General features: G+C 35.2%; 4 protein-coding genes across 7 annotated transcripts; 1 reads left to right on the top strand and 3 right to left on the bottom strand.

The window, feature by feature from the left end:
* Window positions 1-737: 737 nt before the first annotated feature.
* LOC125210709 (E3 ubiquitin ligase BIG BROTHER-related-like) lies at window positions 738-3,998 on the bottom strand. Its single transcript, XM_048110286.1, has 7 exons — window positions 3,727-3,998; window positions 3,156-3,465; window positions 3,006-3,046; window positions 2,544-2,585; window positions 2,340-2,461; window positions 1,694-1,802; window positions 738-1,066 (listed from the first exon to the last, which is right to left on the bottom strand). Exons 1-7 carry the CDS (start codon window positions 3,916-3,918, stop codon window positions 1,019-1,021), a joined length of 864 nt encoding a protein of 287 aa, XP_047966243.1. The 5' UTR covers window positions 3,919-3,998; the 3' UTR covers window positions 738-1,018.
* Window positions 3,999-6,080: 2,082 nt separating this feature from the next.
* On the top strand, window positions 6,081-10,436 carry LOC125215378 (tobamovirus multiplication protein 3-like). The gene is made up of 11 exons (XM_048116781.1): window positions 6,081-6,450; window positions 7,471-7,561; window positions 7,665-7,717; window positions 7,799-7,891; window positions 7,974-8,045; window positions 8,321-8,393; window positions 8,469-8,514; window positions 8,728-8,791; window positions 8,880-8,933; window positions 9,971-10,048; window positions 10,142-10,436. The coding sequence occupies exons 1-11, from the start codon at window positions 6,277-6,279 to the stop codon at window positions 10,232-10,234; spliced, it is 891 nt and encodes a 296-aa protein (XP_047972738.1). The 5' UTR covers window positions 6,081-6,276; the 3' UTR covers window positions 10,235-10,436.
* A 413-nt stretch (window positions 10,437-10,849) lies between these two features.
* LOC125212712 (TIMELESS-interacting protein) lies at window positions 10,850-13,882 on the bottom strand. The gene is made up of 5 exons (XM_048112948.1): window positions 13,528-13,882; window positions 12,828-12,950; window positions 12,249-12,345; window positions 11,587-11,702; window positions 10,850-11,110 (listed from the first exon to the last, which is right to left on the bottom strand). Exons 1-5 carry the CDS (start codon window positions 13,843-13,845, stop codon window positions 10,925-10,927), a joined length of 840 nt encoding a protein of 279 aa, XP_047968905.1. The 5' UTR covers window positions 13,846-13,882; the 3' UTR covers window positions 10,850-10,924.
* A 769-nt stretch (window positions 13,883-14,651) lies between these two features.
* Window positions 14,652-19,430, bottom strand: LOC125214915. 4 transcript variants are annotated; one of them, XM_048116137.1, is made up of 8 exons: window positions 18,920-19,430; window positions 17,989-18,088; window positions 17,761-17,817; window positions 17,442-17,559; window positions 17,184-17,266; window positions 15,867-15,928; window positions 15,692-15,788; window positions 14,652-15,135 (listed from the first exon to the last, which is right to left on the bottom strand). In XM_048116137.1, exons 1-8 carry the CDS (start codon window positions 19,177-19,179, stop codon window positions 15,079-15,081), a joined length of 834 nt encoding a protein of 277 aa, XP_047972094.1. In that variant the 5' UTR covers window positions 19,180-19,430; the 3' UTR covers window positions 14,652-15,078. The 4 variants fall into 4 exon arrangements, with proteins under 4 accessions (XP_047972094.1, XP_047972095.1, XP_047972096.1 ...); XM_048116138.1 differs by having other exon boundaries at window positions 15,867-15,922; XM_048116139.1 differs by having other exon boundaries at window positions 15,867-15,893.
* Window positions 19,431-20,632: the final 1,202 nt, after the last annotated feature.

The following is a 20,632-nucleotide window of genomic DNA, read 5'->3' as shown; positions in this document are numbered from 1 at the left end:
CATGATTTAAATAATTATTATCCAAAAAAATAAATTATTATGCTTCTAATTTATGACGTAGTAGTTACTAGTAATAAAATGGAAAAGAACATTTGGTGAAAGTTCCATCCGCACAAATCACGGCCCCTACATATATATAGCAAGATTTGCTTGGGTGCTTTATTCTTAGCCAATTATTGATTAAAATTTAAAAAACATAATATTCAAATTGACCGATTAAAGTTTAAAGTATATAAACATACAAATCCAACAATTGGTGGTTTAGCTAAGGAATAAAAAAACATTGAAAACGACCTGCCCTCAGCAGTGAAAGATATTTATTTTATCAACAAATTGCGATATATTAATAAGAATTAGTCAAAATAATGTGTAGCAAACGACAAATTTTTGGTCGACAAATTTGAACAAACGCTCAATGAAGACTGAATAATTTCACAATTTAGCAATTTATTGTCAGTAGCCACTTTTGAATATTGTTGGAGTACTATATTTTAAAGGGAAAATGGCAATTTTATTCAGTAAGCACTCATAATTTTTAGTGTAGTGATTTAAAGTCATATTCTGACTTGATGCAAATTTAAAAAATATAAAAATCTAATCGAATGTAATAAAAGTAAATAAGACTGTTATTTACAGACAGACAAAAAGAAAAATAATGAAAAAAATTAGTTTTATGAATAGTAAAAAAGTATATGAGATATATTTACCGAAAAATAAAAAGGAAAATAATGAAACAATTGTTCATGAATGGAGGGAGAATTAAATAGCAAAACAGAGAATTCGAAATACATTTTGGATTAGGGAAAGAAACTAGGCCCCAAAAAGAGAATATAAATATAAAATCATGCACAAGAAAATGAAAGAACAATAATATAGCTGGATTTGCTCTTAGATTTAGTAATATAGCAAACGATGGAAAAGCTATCTTTTATTTGCTTCCATCTTTTTGCAGAATGCCCCCACTCTTCACCATCCTGGAGTTTAGTGCTCTCCCAAAACTCCATCATCATCGAGTCTGCTAGCTCATCTGAGAAGTTGGGACTTCGGCACTGCATACAGGACAGACCTACACAAACGACAGCATCATACACCAACGATCATTACCCCTCACAGTTCCAAACATCTGAATATAACTTTTCAAAGAGAGAGAGCATATTTAGATGCTAAATTTACTACTGCGATGTTGGTTTTCGACCTTTATAACTTCATGAATCAAGTACCCAAATAGATGGCACAGAATCCTCCTAATAGAGAAAAGGCTTGAAATTGGATAAAAGTTTCTGATTCTAAAGGACATGGACACGACTCATGTCATAGTATTACAAACAACAGAAGAGAGAATAAAGTAAGAATATGATGTTTGTTAGCTAAAAAATTAAATGAGTCAATTTAGGTGGGACACCCCAAAAAGGAATACGAGTCACTTTTAATGGGACGGGAGGAGTACCAGTGGCTGAGTGGCCATAATGATTGACGAGACAAAAAATATTACTACTACATTACATAACTTAGAGCATAAGTAATCAGAGTGTCCAGCCTCAGGTATATAACAAGGGAAAATAGAAATATTACGTATTTTATGTAACATATTTTTTTTATATGCTTTGCGGTTATACATATAAATATACGGGCATGCTTGGGGGTGTCAGCACCTTTCACCTAAATGCGTTATGGCATAACAACAAGAACATACCTTGTTTATCTTTAACCAACTGTTGATGCATTCTGAATGGTAGGAATGTTTACAAGAAAGGAGTATCAAGGTGTCGTCATCTTCAAAGTCCAGCCGACATATAACACAGCTGACAACCACCAATAAAACGTTGTCAGCATACCAGCATCATTGCTAGAGAAAAGGTGACATATTGATCTATGAAAACTAGATTTAAATACAGAAGCGCAGAACACAGTCATACGTAGGGTATTTTTAGGTCATAGTTAGTTTATTTTTAGGTCATGCTAACAAAGCATGACCTAAAATGATCTTAACATGACATAAACCCGAATTTTATAATATGACCTAAAACTGCTTAATTATGACCTTCCGTATTTTTGGTTAATTATTGACCATTAGATCATCTAATCCTAGGGCCAAGATTTGGGCTGCATTTCTTGATTTAAGCACATACTTGTTTTGATCACTCCCCTATATATATATATATATATATATATAGTATTACAACTAGACTTTCATTCAAGGTGGTAGATGGGAAGAAAAATTTAGGAAAGAATTACTAATATAGGGGCCATTCCGTTGAGCAATTAATCATTATGAGCAACATAGTGGTAAAAGGCAAACAGTTAAGTATATCTGAATAAAGCAAGTTTATGTTACTTACGAATCACTGATTCCTTCCTGGCTGCCTTGTGATTTGTAGTTAATTGATGGCAAGGAAGCGATTGTCTCTGCAGGAAGGCCCCTGCTTTCTGTTCCAACTACTTCACCGAGGGCAAGCAGCTCCTATAACACAAAGACAGCCATGATGTTCAAAATAAAGTATGATCCAAGAATAAATATAACATAAACTCGTAACCTAAGTTACCTCATATGATAGTTCATCAGGGTCAACTTCGTCCCATGCATCCTAAGGATCGGTAGCAGTATTAGGCATGGCACAAGCAAATTTAAGCATATTCATTTGCAGTTCTAAACTTCTAATAGAATAACAATGCAAATGGTCAGATGTAAGCACAGATATAAAATGGATGAGAGACTGCATCAAGCTGTGATAGCTGTCAAAAGTAGCTAACTGCACGAAGGATTCTAAGTATGCAAACCTAGCTTTCTACTCCCTGTATACATGAGAATCTCTCTTAATTTGAATACAACTTATCCTCTTCTCAGATGTCTCTATACTTCAAATCTCAACACAAACAAAGAAGGCTTCAACTCAATTTTCGTCAGCATATCATAAAGTAATAATTTCCCTTTCCCAGGCCAGCTGGCCTACAACTACAACTCTACAACCATCGAAAGAACACACAACAAGAATATCAGATCATACCTGAGAATTTCCATCATGATCCTCTTCATCGGAATCTTCACCTTTGCCAAACAATCAATATTCAAAGAGTTCTATCTATGTCAGTAATCTCAGTTCTAATACATAATCCAACGAAATAACAACCAGAAAGCAATTAACTTGGACTCTCACTTTCATTTATCCCAGCCAGGCCCAACAATCTAGCTGCCATCTCGCGTTCTTCAGCATCTTGCAATGCTCTCGCATACGCTTCGTCATCAGGAAATGCAGACGGATCCAGTTCAACATCTTGGCCATCCTCATCATCGTCTTCTCCTTCAGCACTAGCATCCTCATCAAATACACGCACTTCACCATCGCCCACCTCAACATCCGACTCATCATAATCCTCCTCGTCAAAATCATCGTAACTCTCCGTTTCCCAACTATCAGAATCACTCCCACCACCGCCTCCCATTCTCAACATCATATAAGCTCTTTCCTGTGTCAAGCAGAATCAAAACTTCAACTAATTTCCAAAATTAATCACCGAATCACCGAAATTGAGAAGAAAACAACACAACAAGGTGAAGAACAACTATAGCACCAATCTGGAAAGAAAAACCCTAATTGCGATTTTCATAAACCCTAATTAGACGAAAATAGAAATCGGCAAAGTTGAAAAGAAAACAAGTTCCCTATACAGAATAAAGCTACCATAACGCAGAAAAAAGGCACCGGAAACGGAATTAAAAGGAAAAACCTGTTCCTGGAGAGTGCGAGCAAGTGCTCGATCCGCGTCGACTTGACTGAGGTCGGTGAAGGGGGTTCTCTGGGGTCGATTTCCGGCGACGTCGCCGGAGATAGGGTTGGCATTGTCGATGCTAGGATTGCAGTGATCGTTGGGGTTTTCCTGGTTGCCGGAATCAGCCTTGTCATTGGTGTTGTTCTCCATCACGATTCGCCCAAAAATTCAAAGAAGAATTATTGAGCAAGAAAAGCAGTGTGATTTTGAATGAGAGAGTGATGCTTCAAATTCCTTTTTAAATGAGTGGAAATATTTTGATTCGCTTTATTAAATTAGATATGAATATGTGATTGAATCTAAATATTTTACTCCACTAAATTAGATAAAATGAATCTTGTTAGCTTGTTTGTTTCATAAATACTCCATCCAAAATAAAGGGAAAACTTATGATATATAAATATAATATTATATTTTAACTAAAATATTAATATGTAAAAATAAGATTGATACTACTTTTTAATTATATTTCGAGTCAGGTTAATTTAAAACAGATATTTAATAATATCATGACGACATTTGGAATTAATGCATTTTCTGCCTTTTGAATTTAATTGAGACGATAGCTCATTCGCTTGTTTTCACTTGTATTGAGTATATAACTTAATTCAACTTAAAATACAATCTGAGGCGTTTGGTTTGAATAATAAAATATAGTACTCCACTAAAATAGTTTAAGTTTATTAATGGTTTGATGTGAGAGCAATATTATTAGTTAATACAGTACATTTTATCATCACAAAATTGAATTGATTATTTAATCACTTACTATAGTCTATCATACAATTTTTTTAAATAACCCATGCAAAAGTAATAAATGATTTTGATTGCCCTTAATTAATTATATTTTGCATGATTATAAAATAAAATTTCGATATTATTAGCATTTAATTTAGTACACATAATAATCAATCAATCAAATATAAAATTAAATAATTGAACGTTAGACTATTTTGGTATTATTTCAATCTTATCAATCTTGTCCACGGATGACGGATCCAATACGATCTTGTGTCAAACATATGATTTTTTTTTATCATTTAGCAAGATTCAAAATTATACTTTTATGATTTTTAAAAATAAAATTGATAAAGTATGAAAATAAAAAAAGAAAAATAATAGAAAAAACTTTAGTAAATAATGAAACCTACGTAATAATAATAATATTAATAATAATAATAATAATAATAATAATAATAATAATAATTAACAAAAAAATATTTAACTTAACTAACTAATTTTAATAGATACAGTAGATCAAAATAACAATATAAAGAGGGTGGTTATCAATCTAAAATCCCCCATTTTCTCCTATTGGGGATTTTTTCAGTCAATTTGGAAGGCCCAAAATTATAGTACTCCACTACTATCAAATCTAACACTTTTATACTTTTATATGTTTTCTTAAAAATAAAATTGATAAAGTATGAAAATAGAAAAAAAAAATAGAAAATATAGTAAATAGTGAAACCTAGTACATTGTAATAGTAATATATATACGAAAATATATTTAACAATATGAAGAGACAGAGGGTTATCAATCTAAAATACCTCATCTTCTCCTATTGGAGAATTTTCAGTCAATTTGGTAGGCCCAAAATTATACTACTATCAAATCTAAAACCTTTCGATCACATCACCCAAAATCGAAATGTTTAACTTTTAGAAAAAAAAAAAAAAAAAATACAAGATGTTTAGACTATTAAGTATGTCAAGTGAAAGAGATGAAATATAGTTGAATATAGTACTCCACATATAGAGAAAAATATAACTAGAGTATAATGAACATATAAAAGCTAATCGAATGTTACAAATGTATTCAATAGTCGGTCATATCACAATTGAATTTGCCAATTTTCTTATTCATAACTTCCATTATTCCAATCGGTTTTGACGTCATACTCTAATCAGACAATGCGCCGATTCACGACTGCACCAATCCAAATTTAAAGCATTGCTCTAAATATTTATAGCATATAATGTGTTAAAGGTTATCCAGTTTGATTTGGACAACACGTCAATTCACGACCAGCACTCTATTAAGGACAGAGAGTAAAAGTGGGTCCGAACCCACTTTTTTTTCTTAATAAAAGCACGGATGGGGATGCTCTAACACAATTTTTCTTAATCTCTCTGCCTAAAAAAACTCCTCCATTACTATAGAAGGAGGGAGTATGAACTTACCATAATTAAAGTGTACTCCTATATTGTAACTTTCAATGATTTATAATTACGCCAAGAAAGAAGGTTAATTAAATAGACACAAAAAAAAAGAAAAGAGTATTTGAATAATTTAGCGGGTGAAAAGGCGGGGAACCCGTGAAGCTCTCAGGTGATGGCCTTCTCCCAAAACTCCACGTGGCCACTCTCTCCGGAGAGCGTCTCCGCCACGCGCCGCGTCACATGCCAATCTCTGCTCCAATTCAGTTTCTACTTCTTCTTCTCCTTCTCCTCTCTCTCGTGGAATTCTCCCACCACCATTTCTGATCGATTGCGATCTCCTCTTCCATGTCCGACAATCAACCGCTGGCGGATATGCTGAGCCGATCCACGGCGCCGCTCGCTCTTCTCCTCAAGGACGCCGTCAACTGGTGGGACACCGTCAACAAGTCCGTCGTCTGGCAGGATCGGATTTTCCACCTCCTCGCCGCGCTCTATGGATTCGTCACCGCTGTTGCTCTTGTACGCATTTGAATTCCGCTTTTGTTTTTTTTCGCCTTTTGAATTTCTCTTTCAGTTCACATAGATTTTGAGATTTTGATTCGAGACTTTGCTCATTCTTCGTTGTAGTTGATCTCACTTTGATTTTTTTTTCGAATTTTGTAAATTGAATCTCGTATTCTACTTCCGCAGCTTGTGAATTGTTGTTTTTCCCCGCATTTTGAATTTCTCGATCAGTACAGATAGATTCTGAGATTGTGATTCTTCTACGCCTCTCTTCATTTTCTTCCAAATTTGAATTCCGCATTTTATTTTTTTTGCGTTTTGAATTTCTCGATCAGTTCATATAGATTTTAACATTATGATTCCAAAACTTTGCTCATTCTGTAGTGGATCTTACTTTATTTGTTTCGAATTTGTAAACTGAACTTCGTAATCTACTCCCGCAGCCTTTGAATGTTTGTTGATCCTGCATTTTGATTTTCTCGATCAGTGCATATAGATTCTGAGATTATGATTGGCAAATTTGCTGATTCTAGATTACTTAATGTCACTTTGATTTGTTTCGAATTTTGCTTTGATTATGGAGCAACAATTTGTAAATTGACCGTAATTTACTGCCGCAGCTTGTGAATTGTTATTTTTTGTTTATTTCCGCATTTTGAATTTGCCGATCAGCATCCATAATTCCGAGATGATTTTTCGTTTTAGTTTAATGCTACTTTGATTTGTTTCGAATTCAGTATCTTGATCGTAATTTATTGCCGTAGCTTGAGAATTGTTGTTTTCGTTTTTTCAGCATTTCGAATTTCTCGATCAGTACCAAATTTGCACACTCTTCATTTTGGTTATTGTTACTTTCATTTGTTTAAAACTTTGTAAATTGAACGTAATTTACTGCCACAGCTTATGAGGTAGTTTATAGTAGTATGTTTTATACACATGTATTTCACGTTTTATACTTATACTCTTCTCCTGAGAAGTGGAGTAACTGAGAAGTAAACTGTGAAAAATTGATTGGAAATGATTAATTCGTTGTAGGTACAATTGGTAAGGATACAATTGAGAGTACCGGAGTATGGTTGGACAACTCAGAAAGTATTCCATTTCCTCAACTTCTTGGTTAATGCAGGTTTGCATGCATCTCCCATGTTTATAATTTACTGATGTTAGAAAAAATATTTGGAGATTCTTATTAAGAAAAATGACCTTTTTTAAAAATTTTGTTTATGCAGTGCGATGCTTAGTGTTTATATTCCGTAGGGACATTCAAGATTTAGAGCCGGAGGTACTAACTATAACTCGTGTTAGTGCTGGTTTGGATAGTTTTAACAAATTCTTCCCTGACACCGTGTTGCATGCGGAGTAGATTTTCCAACATGTAATGCTTGGCCTGCCAAGTCTCGCCTTCTTCACTACATATGCACTATTAGTGTTGTTCTGGGCAGAGATTTATTATCAGGTCCAGTTTCGATTCTATTAATCTTCAGTTTGCTTGCTATGAGTTTTAGGGGCTACTTATTTGCTTCATACAACATTGACAGGCTCGTGCTGTATCAACTGATTGGCTGGGCCCCACTTTTTACACAATCAATGGTGTGGTGTATGCCATTCAGGTGCATATCATTTCTCTGTGTGTAACTATAAAATTGACATAATAGAACTATGTTGGGATATGTCGCGCATTTCTTTGTAGAGGAATCGTTGTATTCTTCTAATTTACGGATATCCTAAATTGGCGCTTATTGCTTCTTGTATAATCCAGTGGAAATATATGGACAGATGTTTTTTGGAAGCAATAAGATATAATTAACATCAGAAAGAGTATGCTTTTCTGTAGATATCTCTGAGAGCAAATCGTATTATCGATTTTTGTCCTAACTTTGTGCAGATAATTTTATGGGTAGTCCAGTGGTGGAAGCCCATACATGCAACTGTCGTTCTGTCAAGAATGTTCTTTGCAGGTTGGCATTTTTAATTGATGTTGTGTATATACTTACTGGTGATAATTTCCAATTTGATATTGACTCACTCGGCAGGTGTTTCTTTATTTGCGGCCTTGGGATTTATTCTCTATGGTGGAAGGTAACCAAATTTCACGATTGATGCTCACGTGAACATTCTGTGATTATGCTTTCTTTCACCAGCTCTTATGTTAGTTAAACTAGCTTGTTGGTAATATTCATGAAATACTTAAAAATGTGTCCTTAAACTCTACGCACATTTCTTGATATTAAGAGTGTTGTATAGGTGCAGCTTTGCCGCTTTTGCCCTACCTCTGATGTCTTGATTGTGCAGGCTGTTCTTGATGTTACAACGATTCCCCGTAGAATCAAAAGGGCGACGCAAGAAACTACAGGAGGTGAGCTCTTATTAACATTTATAGTTATATTGTTCAAGTGATTGTCTGTTTATTTTAACTTTCCTCTTTCCATTTGATGTTCATTCAGGTTGGCTACATGACCACGATATGCTTTTCGTGTTTTCTCATTCGATGTATTATGGTAAGTTTCGTTTATCTATGAGTTTAGCTCTCAAATGTGTAGATTATATGGTAAATAGGTTGGACTTCTTGGTTGTCGAGAAATCACATAATTTTATTGATCAGTTAATCATGAAAATGTTGATAACTGTGTCAATTATTCAAGAACCAATCTGAGAATATTCGATTGCAACGTACATTCTTCTTCCTTCATTTCGAATATATGGTGTCTTAAACCTTAATAGATGAATTTATGCTCCAACTTTATTAACTAAATAGTATGTTAGTTGAGAGTTGATTGCAATCTTATAATGCTCCCTATGTAAAAGCTATTCATGTACTTCAACAAGTTGAAGCGTTGCACGAATTCCTATCAAATAATTATATCTAAGAAAGTTCAAAAGACACAATGGAACCGCCCAACTTCACTCAGATTAGGGGAAACCACAAGAACATGGTCCGTGTAGTTTTAGTCATGTACTAGCTGTTTAGATTCCGGGTAGAGATCAATGTGTTTGTAATGTGACTTGAGAGGGATTTATATTACATTGCATTTGATATACTTCCCAATTAGGTATACAGTCAAGAACTTTATTTTTCTGCCACTACTTTATCATAAGTACTAATAATGATAGTAATATATTCTGCACAAGGTTAGTAGCGACAAATCACATAGTTGTTCGTTCATCCTTGTACAACGTATGGAATGGACTATCCACATGCAGTTTTGTGTATGTGGTTTTTAGGTATGAACTTGAATTCTTTATGATTCGCACTTGTATATCTTCAGAAACCTACACTGAGTATTCTTGAGTTCACATGCTTTATGTTTCAGTGTCTTAATGCCATTCCTTTCGTTATCATTGTACTTTCGATTTGCTTGTTTTCGCGATGTGCCTCTAATACAACTCCAAGGCTACCGTACCTGTATACTTACCTACAAGCATATACATGTTCTATCATATATCTTGTGGCGTATATAATTCACTTTTTACTCGTTTTTTTCTAATTTTTACCCGTCATCTGACCATGGCTTAACCTCCGGGCTGCATCCTACAGATGTGCTTTAATGCGTTGCAGACAGCTGCAGATCTAGATGTTGTGGATCACCCTGTGTTGAATTTCATATATTATTTCGTAAGCTTCCTGATAAACTGAAGATTCCAACGCACCATTTCATCAATGTTGTGTAAGGTATTTTTGAATGTGATCAATTCACTGTGTTTGCAGCTGGTGGAGATCTTGCCTTCAGCACTCATCCTGTTTATACTGAGGAAGCTTCCCCCGAGACGCGGGATCACACAATATCATCCAATCCGGTAACGGCTTTTATGTTGTTGCTTTGGAATTGAAGACTTAGCGATTCGAGGGAGCGTTGCATTTTTCACTTTTATAGTACTAATTTATAGTACTAGTACATTTTGAACAACAACTAACCAAATCTGTCTCTTAAATGCCATTCACATCATTAATTTAAATTAAATTCATCTTTCCTCACGAAGGAGGGAGATTGCCCATTTCACTATTTAGTTTTTTTGGTTTGAAATGTGATTGTCTGATTCTTGAATTAAAGATCAGATAAGTATGTAATCATGTGATTGTCTGGTGATTGGAGTCCACAAATATGTTGAAATTGACCATTTTTAGTGCAAATTAAAATTTGCTTATAATTAAACCAAACGTCTCAAAATAAGGCATATTGACATGTCTTGCACTATCGCATATGTTTTGCTTAAGTAATCTAAAGTTAAAGAAGGTATGCTACATTTAACACTCTTAATAAAATCTTGGAACAGTTTATATAAACTGCTCCATAAACTATTCCTTTTTTCAAAATGAAGATGCTATTAAGTTTTCACGATGTAAAAGGCTGAATCATGAATGCACCAAACAAAAACTTCTAGAATGCATAGGAAAAGCAGTAGACAGACGAGGAAATGGTAACAAGTAACAACACGTTTATATAAAAATAATGATCAAATGTTTTGGAGTTACATAAGTAATTTGAAATGATCAAGCCTGTTTAGAGAGGGCTCTAGCAGCTGCCCTCTCCAATGCTCTCAATCTGTTAGCTTCCATGCGCGCCTTTTGCTCTTCCGTCATTACATATGTATTGGAGTTACTGGGGTTCACTTCCACTGTCTGGTTCGGCACCTCTTCCGCTCTAGACGTATCAGCAACAACAGGCTGAGAAGGTTCCTGCACGTACCAAAGGATTTCCAGTTTAATCTGAACCAGGGAAAGTATACAAAAAGGACAATTCGTTTCTATTATCGTATTACTCTTTCCGTCCACAAAATAAAATTTTGGACCGTCTACCAAAATTTGTATTGATCTATCTATTTATGGTAAGTTTATTTTTTTCCCTTTCTTCTGTGATGAGCTATTAGTACCAATCCTACAGTTTTTCTCCGTGGGCAGAGGAGAAAAGGGGCTCGGTGTGTACACGAGAGAAGCAAGGGAGGAGGTCAGCTTCCCTCCAAATAGCTACTTAAGCTGGTGTACACGAGCAGATAATGGAAGCCGGTGTACAGAGATGATATATGAATACAGATTGATGGACATCAAAATGCTACTAAGAAAGGCCCATCTTCACTCATGCCAGCTGGAGCAGACTCATGAATGGACTGACTGCTAATCTTATTGCATCAAATGAAACAAAAAAACAAACTCACTTGAGTGGCTTCCTCCCAGATGCTTTGAGGCATGTCTTCTTGAAAATCATTATCATCTTTGGTTTGCATATTGTTATTCTCCTGGGTATCGCGTGGCATGTCGAGGACACTTGTATCTGACAAAACAAAACACAGAAAATATCAGTCAGGCAACCGAAGGCTCAATGGGAAGGGAATGCGTGCTTACAATTGCTAATGTCGAGAAAATAAGATAATGTAGGTACAAGGAAAAATGGCTTTCAAATCTGATTGATCTAAGGAAGAGATGTGGGCGGACTTGAAGTGAGTAGCAAGGAAAGGGAACTGTGAACTTTATCAAATGCTTACTTAAAAAAAGAGTACATTGAATGTGAGCATTGTCTTTTCGTTATGGAGTAAAGGCAGATGAACGCAAAAAGAACAAGTAGAAAGTGAAAACAAAAGACAGAGAACTGAAATTAAAACTTAAAAGAAAAACAGTCCTCTGAGGAAGCCAAAAAATCCTCAAAAGAGGCCTACGGTTGATACCATCCTAAACAGCATATCATGATGGATCTTCCCATTGATATCACTTTCTGTTGTAATATTTCCACGGTATGTCGGTTAGTTAATTTGTATAAGTACACAACTGCACATATCAGCAAAGTAAAGCATTCTATAGCTAGGCAACCAAAATAGACTACCTTGTTCATCAACTGAGTCTTGCTGAACTTGATCCTCCTGCAGCTTCGTAGGGTCTACTCCATTCGAAACTTTGTCACGTAGATCTCTAAGACACACCTACTCTCAGAATTTAAAGAAGACAGTGTTAAGAAGCAAACCCTCAAAATGATGCAATATTTTGCCTACTACCACAGTTCTAAGGCTTTCTTAATCATAATCGGATAACGATTACGAGACAGTAATTTCAGTTCAAATATTTAAACTAGACAATCATCATCCTAATTCAAATACTCAAAGCCAGATATAAACAAAGTTGGTCTTGCTCTAGCACATCTGCTAATACAAGAGAAGAATATGGTTACAAATAAAACTCACATTTTGAATATATAGAATCAAATATGGTCACACAATTACACAAACTCAAATCAAAACAAACAAACTCATATTTTTCTAATGTGTTGCATATCTACATGTTGCAAGCCGATCAAGGATATAAATAAAATGGCATGCTATACTACATAAAAACAATCCACCTACAGAGCAAATCTCCAATGAACAGATAGCTATTTGAATCAAGCACAAAAGCTGAGAGTTCTTGCCTTGACACGCTTTGAACTGCCCACTCGTTCCACCTTATCTAAGAACTGTTCGAAGTTATAATAGGGAAGTAATCGTGAGTGCCAGTCAGCATACATCCGAAGTAGGTGTCGCAGATCATCAACCTGTAATCAGGAGAGATATAGATTCATAAGATGCTTGATTTTCTGACACAAAGAAATTGTATAGAAGAAAACAAAGCATTAGTTTTTTCATTTGCTTCGCCAATGGCACGAAGGAACCAACAATACAGGTAAAATTGTAGTAGTATCATAAAACAAGCTTCCTTATTTACACACACATACACACACTATTGGGGATGAGTTTACTCAGAATATGCTAGACAGTTTGCTTATCTATTAACCATAATCCTAACTAAAGTAGCTTTGTTTTTGGAGACTGGAATTTGAATTCCAATGAATGTATCCATTAATTTTTATTTTTAATCCTAAAAATACATAAGATTAAGAAAACGCCTCAAATCCTTCAATCAAAGAAACCCAAATCAATCCAAGAGTAATACATAGGATTCCTTAAACCGATAGCACACTGAATTTGAATTCTAATGAATAGATCCATTCAAATCAAAGAAACCCTAACAATAAGGATTAAGAAAACGCCTCAAATCCTTCAATCCAAGAGTAATCTAAGATTCCTTAAACCAATAGAAGGCATAATTAGGGCTGATTTAAGGGGATTTACCTCGTGGCCGCGGCCGCGGCATTTGAGAGCGGGCGGGAAGTAGCGGAGGATGTGGCCAACGCCGGCGTCGGAGAGTAGCAGATCGGGAGTAAGCTTGGGCCTGGATTTTCTCGGTGCCTTTTGCTTGGGCTTCTGTGGAGCGAGAGGCGGCCTGGACGCGGACTTTGAGCTCGGATCGAGGTTTGAACGTTGATTGTCGTTGTTGTTTGTTGTTTCGGAGGTGTTGGGATCGGAGGGACAGTCGCGAGACCAGTGGCCGGGACGGCCACACTTGTAGCAGCCGGTTGGGGCTGCGCCGCCGCTATTAACGCCGTTCATTCTTCGTCGGTGGTGCTAGGAGATAATGGGAAGAGTCGGAGCCATTATATTAAGAAATTCTTGTTTTGGCGGGAGATTTTGGAAACCATTACTTTTATTTAATTTTTATTTAATTTACTATTGTTCTATTTTACACGCACATTACCATATTTGACTAAACGATCATCGACGAGGTCGAATACGTCGTCATACCACCAATTTAAGAATCGGTGGCTTGGGTCATAACAATTGAACCAAAACGAGTTCGACCATAGAAATGGTGGTTCTGGTTTATGAACCAAAATCCATTTTCAATGTTGGTACAAAATGTATGTTTTAGGATGATTATTGTCGATTTTTAATTATTTTCCGTAAATTTTTTTTTTTTTTCCTAATCTTCTATTTTTTTCAATTTTAGGCCAAAATTTGTGATTAACTGTCTATTATAATTCCAATAATTTTAAAACCGAAACCGAATCGAACCGATGTGTATGGTAAAGATAGTTGTGGTTTGAAAATTGAAACCATCAATCTGTTAATGGGCTGAACCGGCAGTTCGGGCTTAACCATTAAGGTGTTTATCAATTTACTTTTCAATTTTCAATTTTTGTTATTTTGTTGATATTTTATTTAGAATTTGCAAAATTATTTTTATTTGAGTTGACTAATATCATTAGGGGCTTGTTTGATAGACTATCCATAGATAATGACTAGAAGTATGAGTTGACTAATATCATTATTTTTATTTTTATCATGTTTATTGCTTGTTAAGTATAGTACTCCGTAGTAGTTATTTCTAAGTGGTAAAATGTTGGAACAAAATCACCTCCGAAATCAGATTAACCATTTTTATTGGGAATAAAATACAACATCAGTATCACCATGATTAGAGGGTGGCTATTTAGGTGAAATAATTCAGCAAATTTGATAAGATCCATACTAGTTTCTGTTTTCGTGTACATTTTTACACACACAAGAGGCTACAGCAGCTTATCTCCGAAAACATGGCCCTGTCTCCTCTCATGCTTCCAAAACAACGCTCAACGCTTTGCGACCATCTGCATTTGCATCTGCTGCACCGTGAACAATCCAAACGTTCTCCGGGCCTCTTTCAACAAGGCACGACATGCTATTCCTCTGGGGAGGCATACACTAAGCTGGAAAACCTGCCAGCTTCTTGCACCTTTACAGCAAAATCTCCGTACTTACAAGGACCCAGCTGGTGTGACCCGAGTTATGAATGTTCATCAGCAATCAGCATCCTGGCTCCTGCTTCAGAGGTATTGAACTTGAAGCACCAAATGTCATGTGCTGGAGACATGAAACACAGAGAGAGAGAGTTGAATAACAGTCACTGCTCATTGCAATGAAATACAATAAGAATAAGGGGGTGTTCGGTTGGCAAGACTAAATCTCATGATTAAATATGTATCATGTTTGGTTCATAAGATTGACCCCCACAACTTAATCCTAGATGGATAGTCTCATGATAATTAGTCATAGCCTCCCCCCTCCAACTAAAATAATCCCACAACTTAATCCTAGATGGATAGTCTCATGATAATTAGTCATGACAACCGAACGCCACCTAATAGTATAAATTAATACTACTATTGTTTCTGGTTGAGGCTGAGATAATGCTATGAGGTTCTTGTCTTTGATGGTTTTTCTTTTGAAGGAAAAAATTAGTAGGTAAAGTAGCAGATGTTTCATTGCATAAATAAGGGGAATCATGTTACACGAAAACACGGGGACAAGATCTATAGATAAGCCCAAAATGAGTACGTACTGACACTATTTCACTGTACTCTTATCAGATGATTTATTGCCATTAATGATAATCCTGAAGGAAGACAGCAGGACATACCTGAGATGAATGCGGAAAAATACTACAAACAAGTTCCTCATTTACAAGAACGGGAAGTGGTGGCATCTGACTCATAATCCCAGGCATGTTTTTTATGCTGCAGGAATAAGAGGGTGAAAACTATACTCTCTCGAAAAAGTAAGTGGCACTTAAGGGCCCAATAAGAATGACATACTCGTTCAAAACTGTGGTTAAATTGTTCCTTGTACGAAAAAAGAGATTAATATTTTCCTGCAACTGGTAAATGGATGTCAAGATCAGGAGAGTCTAACCACAAGTAAAGGATTTATTAAGGAAATAGATCACCATAAAGCATATTAAATGCACATAAATCCACCACCTATCAATACTTCATACACAAGACACAAAATGCCAGCCATAACTTTCTATATAATAGTGTTTGATTGGTACTGAATTTAATAACAACAAACAACCAAATCACATAACACTTATAGAGCATCTCATAGTGCGAAGACACAACCCAAGATCGTTGTCAATTTTACACCAACAAACATAAAAAGATACAAATCATGAACTTCTATTGCTGGTGAATCTTAAAAGATAAAAAGGCTTTAACAGTGAATCTGATTTTTCATAACATGATTGAGGAGTTATGCGTACTGTTAAAGCTGCTAAAAGTTGATGGTGTAAAGCAACTTTCATATTTGCAGATTTTCTTTATGAAAGTCCTTAGGTAGAGGGTTCACTACCTGACTTATAGTTGGAGCGTTTAGTTGGTTAAGACCAAGCACCGGTTCCCTACTCAACTCTGTCTCTAAAACTCCCATTCCTAGGAGTAGTCCTCATACTCTCCAAATTTTAGAATTTAGTTGAAACCAACATTATTTTGGACTTCTGGATGAATTACTTCAACGTGAACATGAAAGTTTAACAGTGATAAATCTCATTGGTATTTCTCATGCAGCTCCTTGTACATAATTTTTTTATTGATAAATGACCAGAAACTTAAAGGCCGCGTCGCGGTGGACTCGAACCTAAGACCTTTGTTCTCAACATTAACCACTCAACCACTAGGCCAACACACACAGCTCCTTATACATGCTTAATTTTATATGAAGGACGTCTGGTTATGAAATATGTTATTTCAACTACTATTGGCACTTAATACATTCTATCATTCCTCCAACCGACCACAACATCCGTTATCGTCAAATCCCTTGCTAGCTTTTATATTATCCTTAAATTCCTTGGTTCACATGCTTCATATGAAAATTTGGAAGTTTTTCTCCACTTCTCCTCCTCCCATAACTATAAAGAGTGGGGGGAGGGGGAGCATACTTAGAAGAGGGTCAAAAGAAGGCACTCACCAAACTGTTCTAGATTTGGTTGCGAAATGTGAAAAATATCTCATTCACATAAAATAGTAAAATACTTCAATTGTATTTATATACATCAGCATACATTCCATAAATCAAATTTATGAGGGATTAAATAGCCAAATTCCTTTAGGGTTTGAAGGTTCTACCATTACCTTGAGAGTTGAAAGATTTGTAGATATTTGACCAAAAGCATGGTTATTTTCTTCCAACAGATGCCTGACTCCGTAACTAAGTACTGAAACATATGCAAATTTGTTCAATACACAGTTTAGGGTCGTATGCAAAAGTGATACACAATTAGTGCATACTAGTAAAATAGCAAGATGTAAGAGAAATTAGAATCATAAAGTTGTGCCAAGTAAGAATAAATTTGAGCCGTAGATTAACAGAAATCTGGGCGAAAAACGGACCTCCTGAAAATATGTATTCACTCTGATTATGATGGTTTGAAGACAAAGAATATGCAGGCAGGTTCAATGGCGGAGCTGAAGAGACTTTATTCTTTAGAGATGCTTCCATTAGTTTATCCTGAGAAACAAGGGCAACCTTCAAAAAACTTGTTTTTCACATTAAGAGCAAGCTTCTAATAATAGAGTTTACAAGTTCAAAATTTGAAAATTTTGGGAACTTTAATAGGTAAATGATAAAAGAAACGAAATTATACACTTACAAGAAGATGAGCAAGGTAAAGAAAATATCTAGGGGCTCCACCAAAAAGATAGAGTTTACCTTTCCTTCCTTCATTTTCTTCCCAAAGCTCAGGTCCTGCTGTTTCCTTCGCTTTCTCTAAAAAACAGCAGCATTGATTAGACAACTATAGGAAAAGAAGTTGGAGCGTTCTATATCAGACACGAGAAAAGAACACAGCTATTCAACAGTGATAACAATAAAACTATAACATTGTTTAGTTACACACAACAATCAGTTGTGATCTTCATCTCCACAAAGAAAACTTACCATCATCCATCTACACCGAAGAGCGACATCACGTACAGTTTTGTCCTGAAGGGAAGCAGCTATCTTAATATACTGCAGAATATGGGGTTCATGCGCATACCTACAGATTGAAAGTATAATGAACCAGATGATATCAGAGTCAATCTTAAACACTTAAAGAAAGAAAACCTTAAACATGAGAACTGCCATAATCAACACAAACTACATGCAACAGTAGTATGTGCAGCAGGTAAACTTTGGGTTTTAATAGAGTATTATGTTAAGTAACCGGCGTCAAACTTCATCATGTGAATTGGAAAACAGAGTGCAAACGCTACACCTCTGCAATAGGCTAATAGCAGCATGACTGCTCATGCATTACATCATCTCTATTCATGTGAGTATATCAGTTTTCCATTAGGAAAGTATACCCCTTTGACGTAACTAATACAAGTAGAATTTAAGATACATTTTGTTTCAATTTTGAAGCAAGTAATATTAGCTGATCCACAATACAAATCTCTATAAATTACCACTGTAGTACTATACTAGTCATAACAAGGTGCACGTCAAACATAATTCAGAATAACCCAAAACACAAATACTATTCATATCCAGCTTCGAAACGAACAAAATGCAGTTCAGTATCATACATCAGTAGCTCATTATCTGTCGAATAAAGAAACCCACACAGATAGATCACATATACTTTTTGACACACAAAACCAACCACGTCTAGATTCTAATCCACTTCCACCAATTTCTAACCGCCCCAAGCATTTGGCATCTACATTCTGCCCTAGCCATGAAAATCACTGCAAATTGGGGATAAATACTACTATTACAACACAATTCTGAATTCAATCAATTAGGTAGAAAAATAGTGAAAACGATCAGTTGCAACCAACAAACATACTCCTTGATCAATCAAAATCGAGAAGGAACTACCTACTTGGCCAGACCTTCCTCCAACTTATACTGTTCCTCCACAGACCACTCCACTGCCAGCCCCGTGTCGTGCTTCAGCCCCGGCACAGAGTCCAGCAGAAGCGGCGACGACGACGAGGAGGAAGGGCCCGCCGCGGAGCCGAAATACTGCACCACCCCCAAATTCAAGCTCCCCCCGTAGTAATTGGGCACGGGAATCAGGTCGTGCCCTCCGGAGGCGCCGCTGCTCGTCCCTCCGCCGCCGGGGTTGAACTCACCCGCCATGTGCTTGCGAATTTGCCTCGGCTGAGAATCATAAAAGGTTGCAGCTCCAAATGGATTTTACGGTGGTTGCGCTTCGGAGCTCCTTGAAATTGGTCGCATTACTAACCGCCACAGCTTGGATTCCGACTCGAATCGCAATCGAAAGCATGAAACCGCCAAAACCTCAGCTCCAGTCGAGTTTTTGTGAATCTCTGTGAGAGAAGAGAGAAGAGAGAAGAGAGAGAGAGCTCTTTTTTTTCTTTTTCTCTAATAATTCTATGAATAAATATTATAAATAATTTATGTAGTGCTGTTGTTATTATTGACTTTGAAAATAAATAGTTTATTCACATGGATATATATAAGCCTGGAATGGTGGGATGAATGGATATTTCATCATACATATAGTGAGATTGGAGTTTGGACTATATAAACTAAAATATACATTTGCTTTAAACCCTCTCAACAAATACTAGAAGTATAAATTAGCAATCTCTAATTTAATTTAAAATAAACAATTGATTCTTATTTGTACTATAATTCAACAAGTTTATGTTAACTCGATGTGAGATTTGTATCGTATGCTGCTAATAGTTAATCTTATACGTTAATTTTATTAATATGATTGAATTTTCAAATATAACGATTTCAAAATAATGAGGATAAACATTTTTTTATTGATTAATCTTTAATACTAAAACTTTTTTTTGCATATACTATAATATTAGTAAATCATATTGTGCATATTGAACTTTCTAATTAAACGGTATTTTTGCCTTTTTGGAGTAATTTCAGATGTTATTCGAACAAATATTTTAATAAAATAAAAAGAACCAAGCTAGAAAAATCAGATATTAAAGATAGCATAATTTCATAAAAGGATATTAAAAAAAGAATTAAGTCCAAATTTAGTCTCCTACATTCGTCTAAAACCCTTTTTGGTCCTATACATTAAGTGTGTGATCTTTCGATCCCAAATAATATATTTTGGTTCAAACATAACTTTTTTCGGTTAAAAATAACAGTCAAACACGTTTGACCAAATTAATAACTTAATTATAACCTAATTATCTTAATTAAATTAATATTAAAATATATAAAATATTTTTTAGTTAAAATAGAAATTAATGAAATTAAAAGGGAATTTACTTAGAACAAAAATTAAAAGGAATTTTGCTTTCCCCAAATTGTCACAAAATTACTTCAAAAATTTACTATAGTAGTAAAATACAACTCCCATAGCACGATTAATGAAAAGTTTTTTTTTCCACAAAGTTTTAGTGTTTATTAAATTGAGTAGATATTGTGTGTTACATAGTAGAAATTATATATGAATCAACTTCATATTTAAGTAAATTTGCTTTTAAATTAATCAATTCTTAATTTAATTAAGATTTTTATAAAATTTTAATATTATATTAATTATGTTAATTAAATTATAATTAAGCCATTAATTTGGTCTTGGGACCCCCCC

Source organism: Salvia hispanica, chromosome 3, assembly GCF_023119035.1.
Source record: "Salvia hispanica cultivar TCC Black 2014 chromosome 3, UniMelb_Shisp_WGS_1.0, whole genome shotgun sequence".
NCBI lineage: Eukaryota > Viridiplantae > Streptophyta > Magnoliopsida > Lamiales > Lamiaceae > Salvia > Salvia hispanica.
This window is presented reverse-complemented; position numbering and strand designations above follow the sequence as displayed.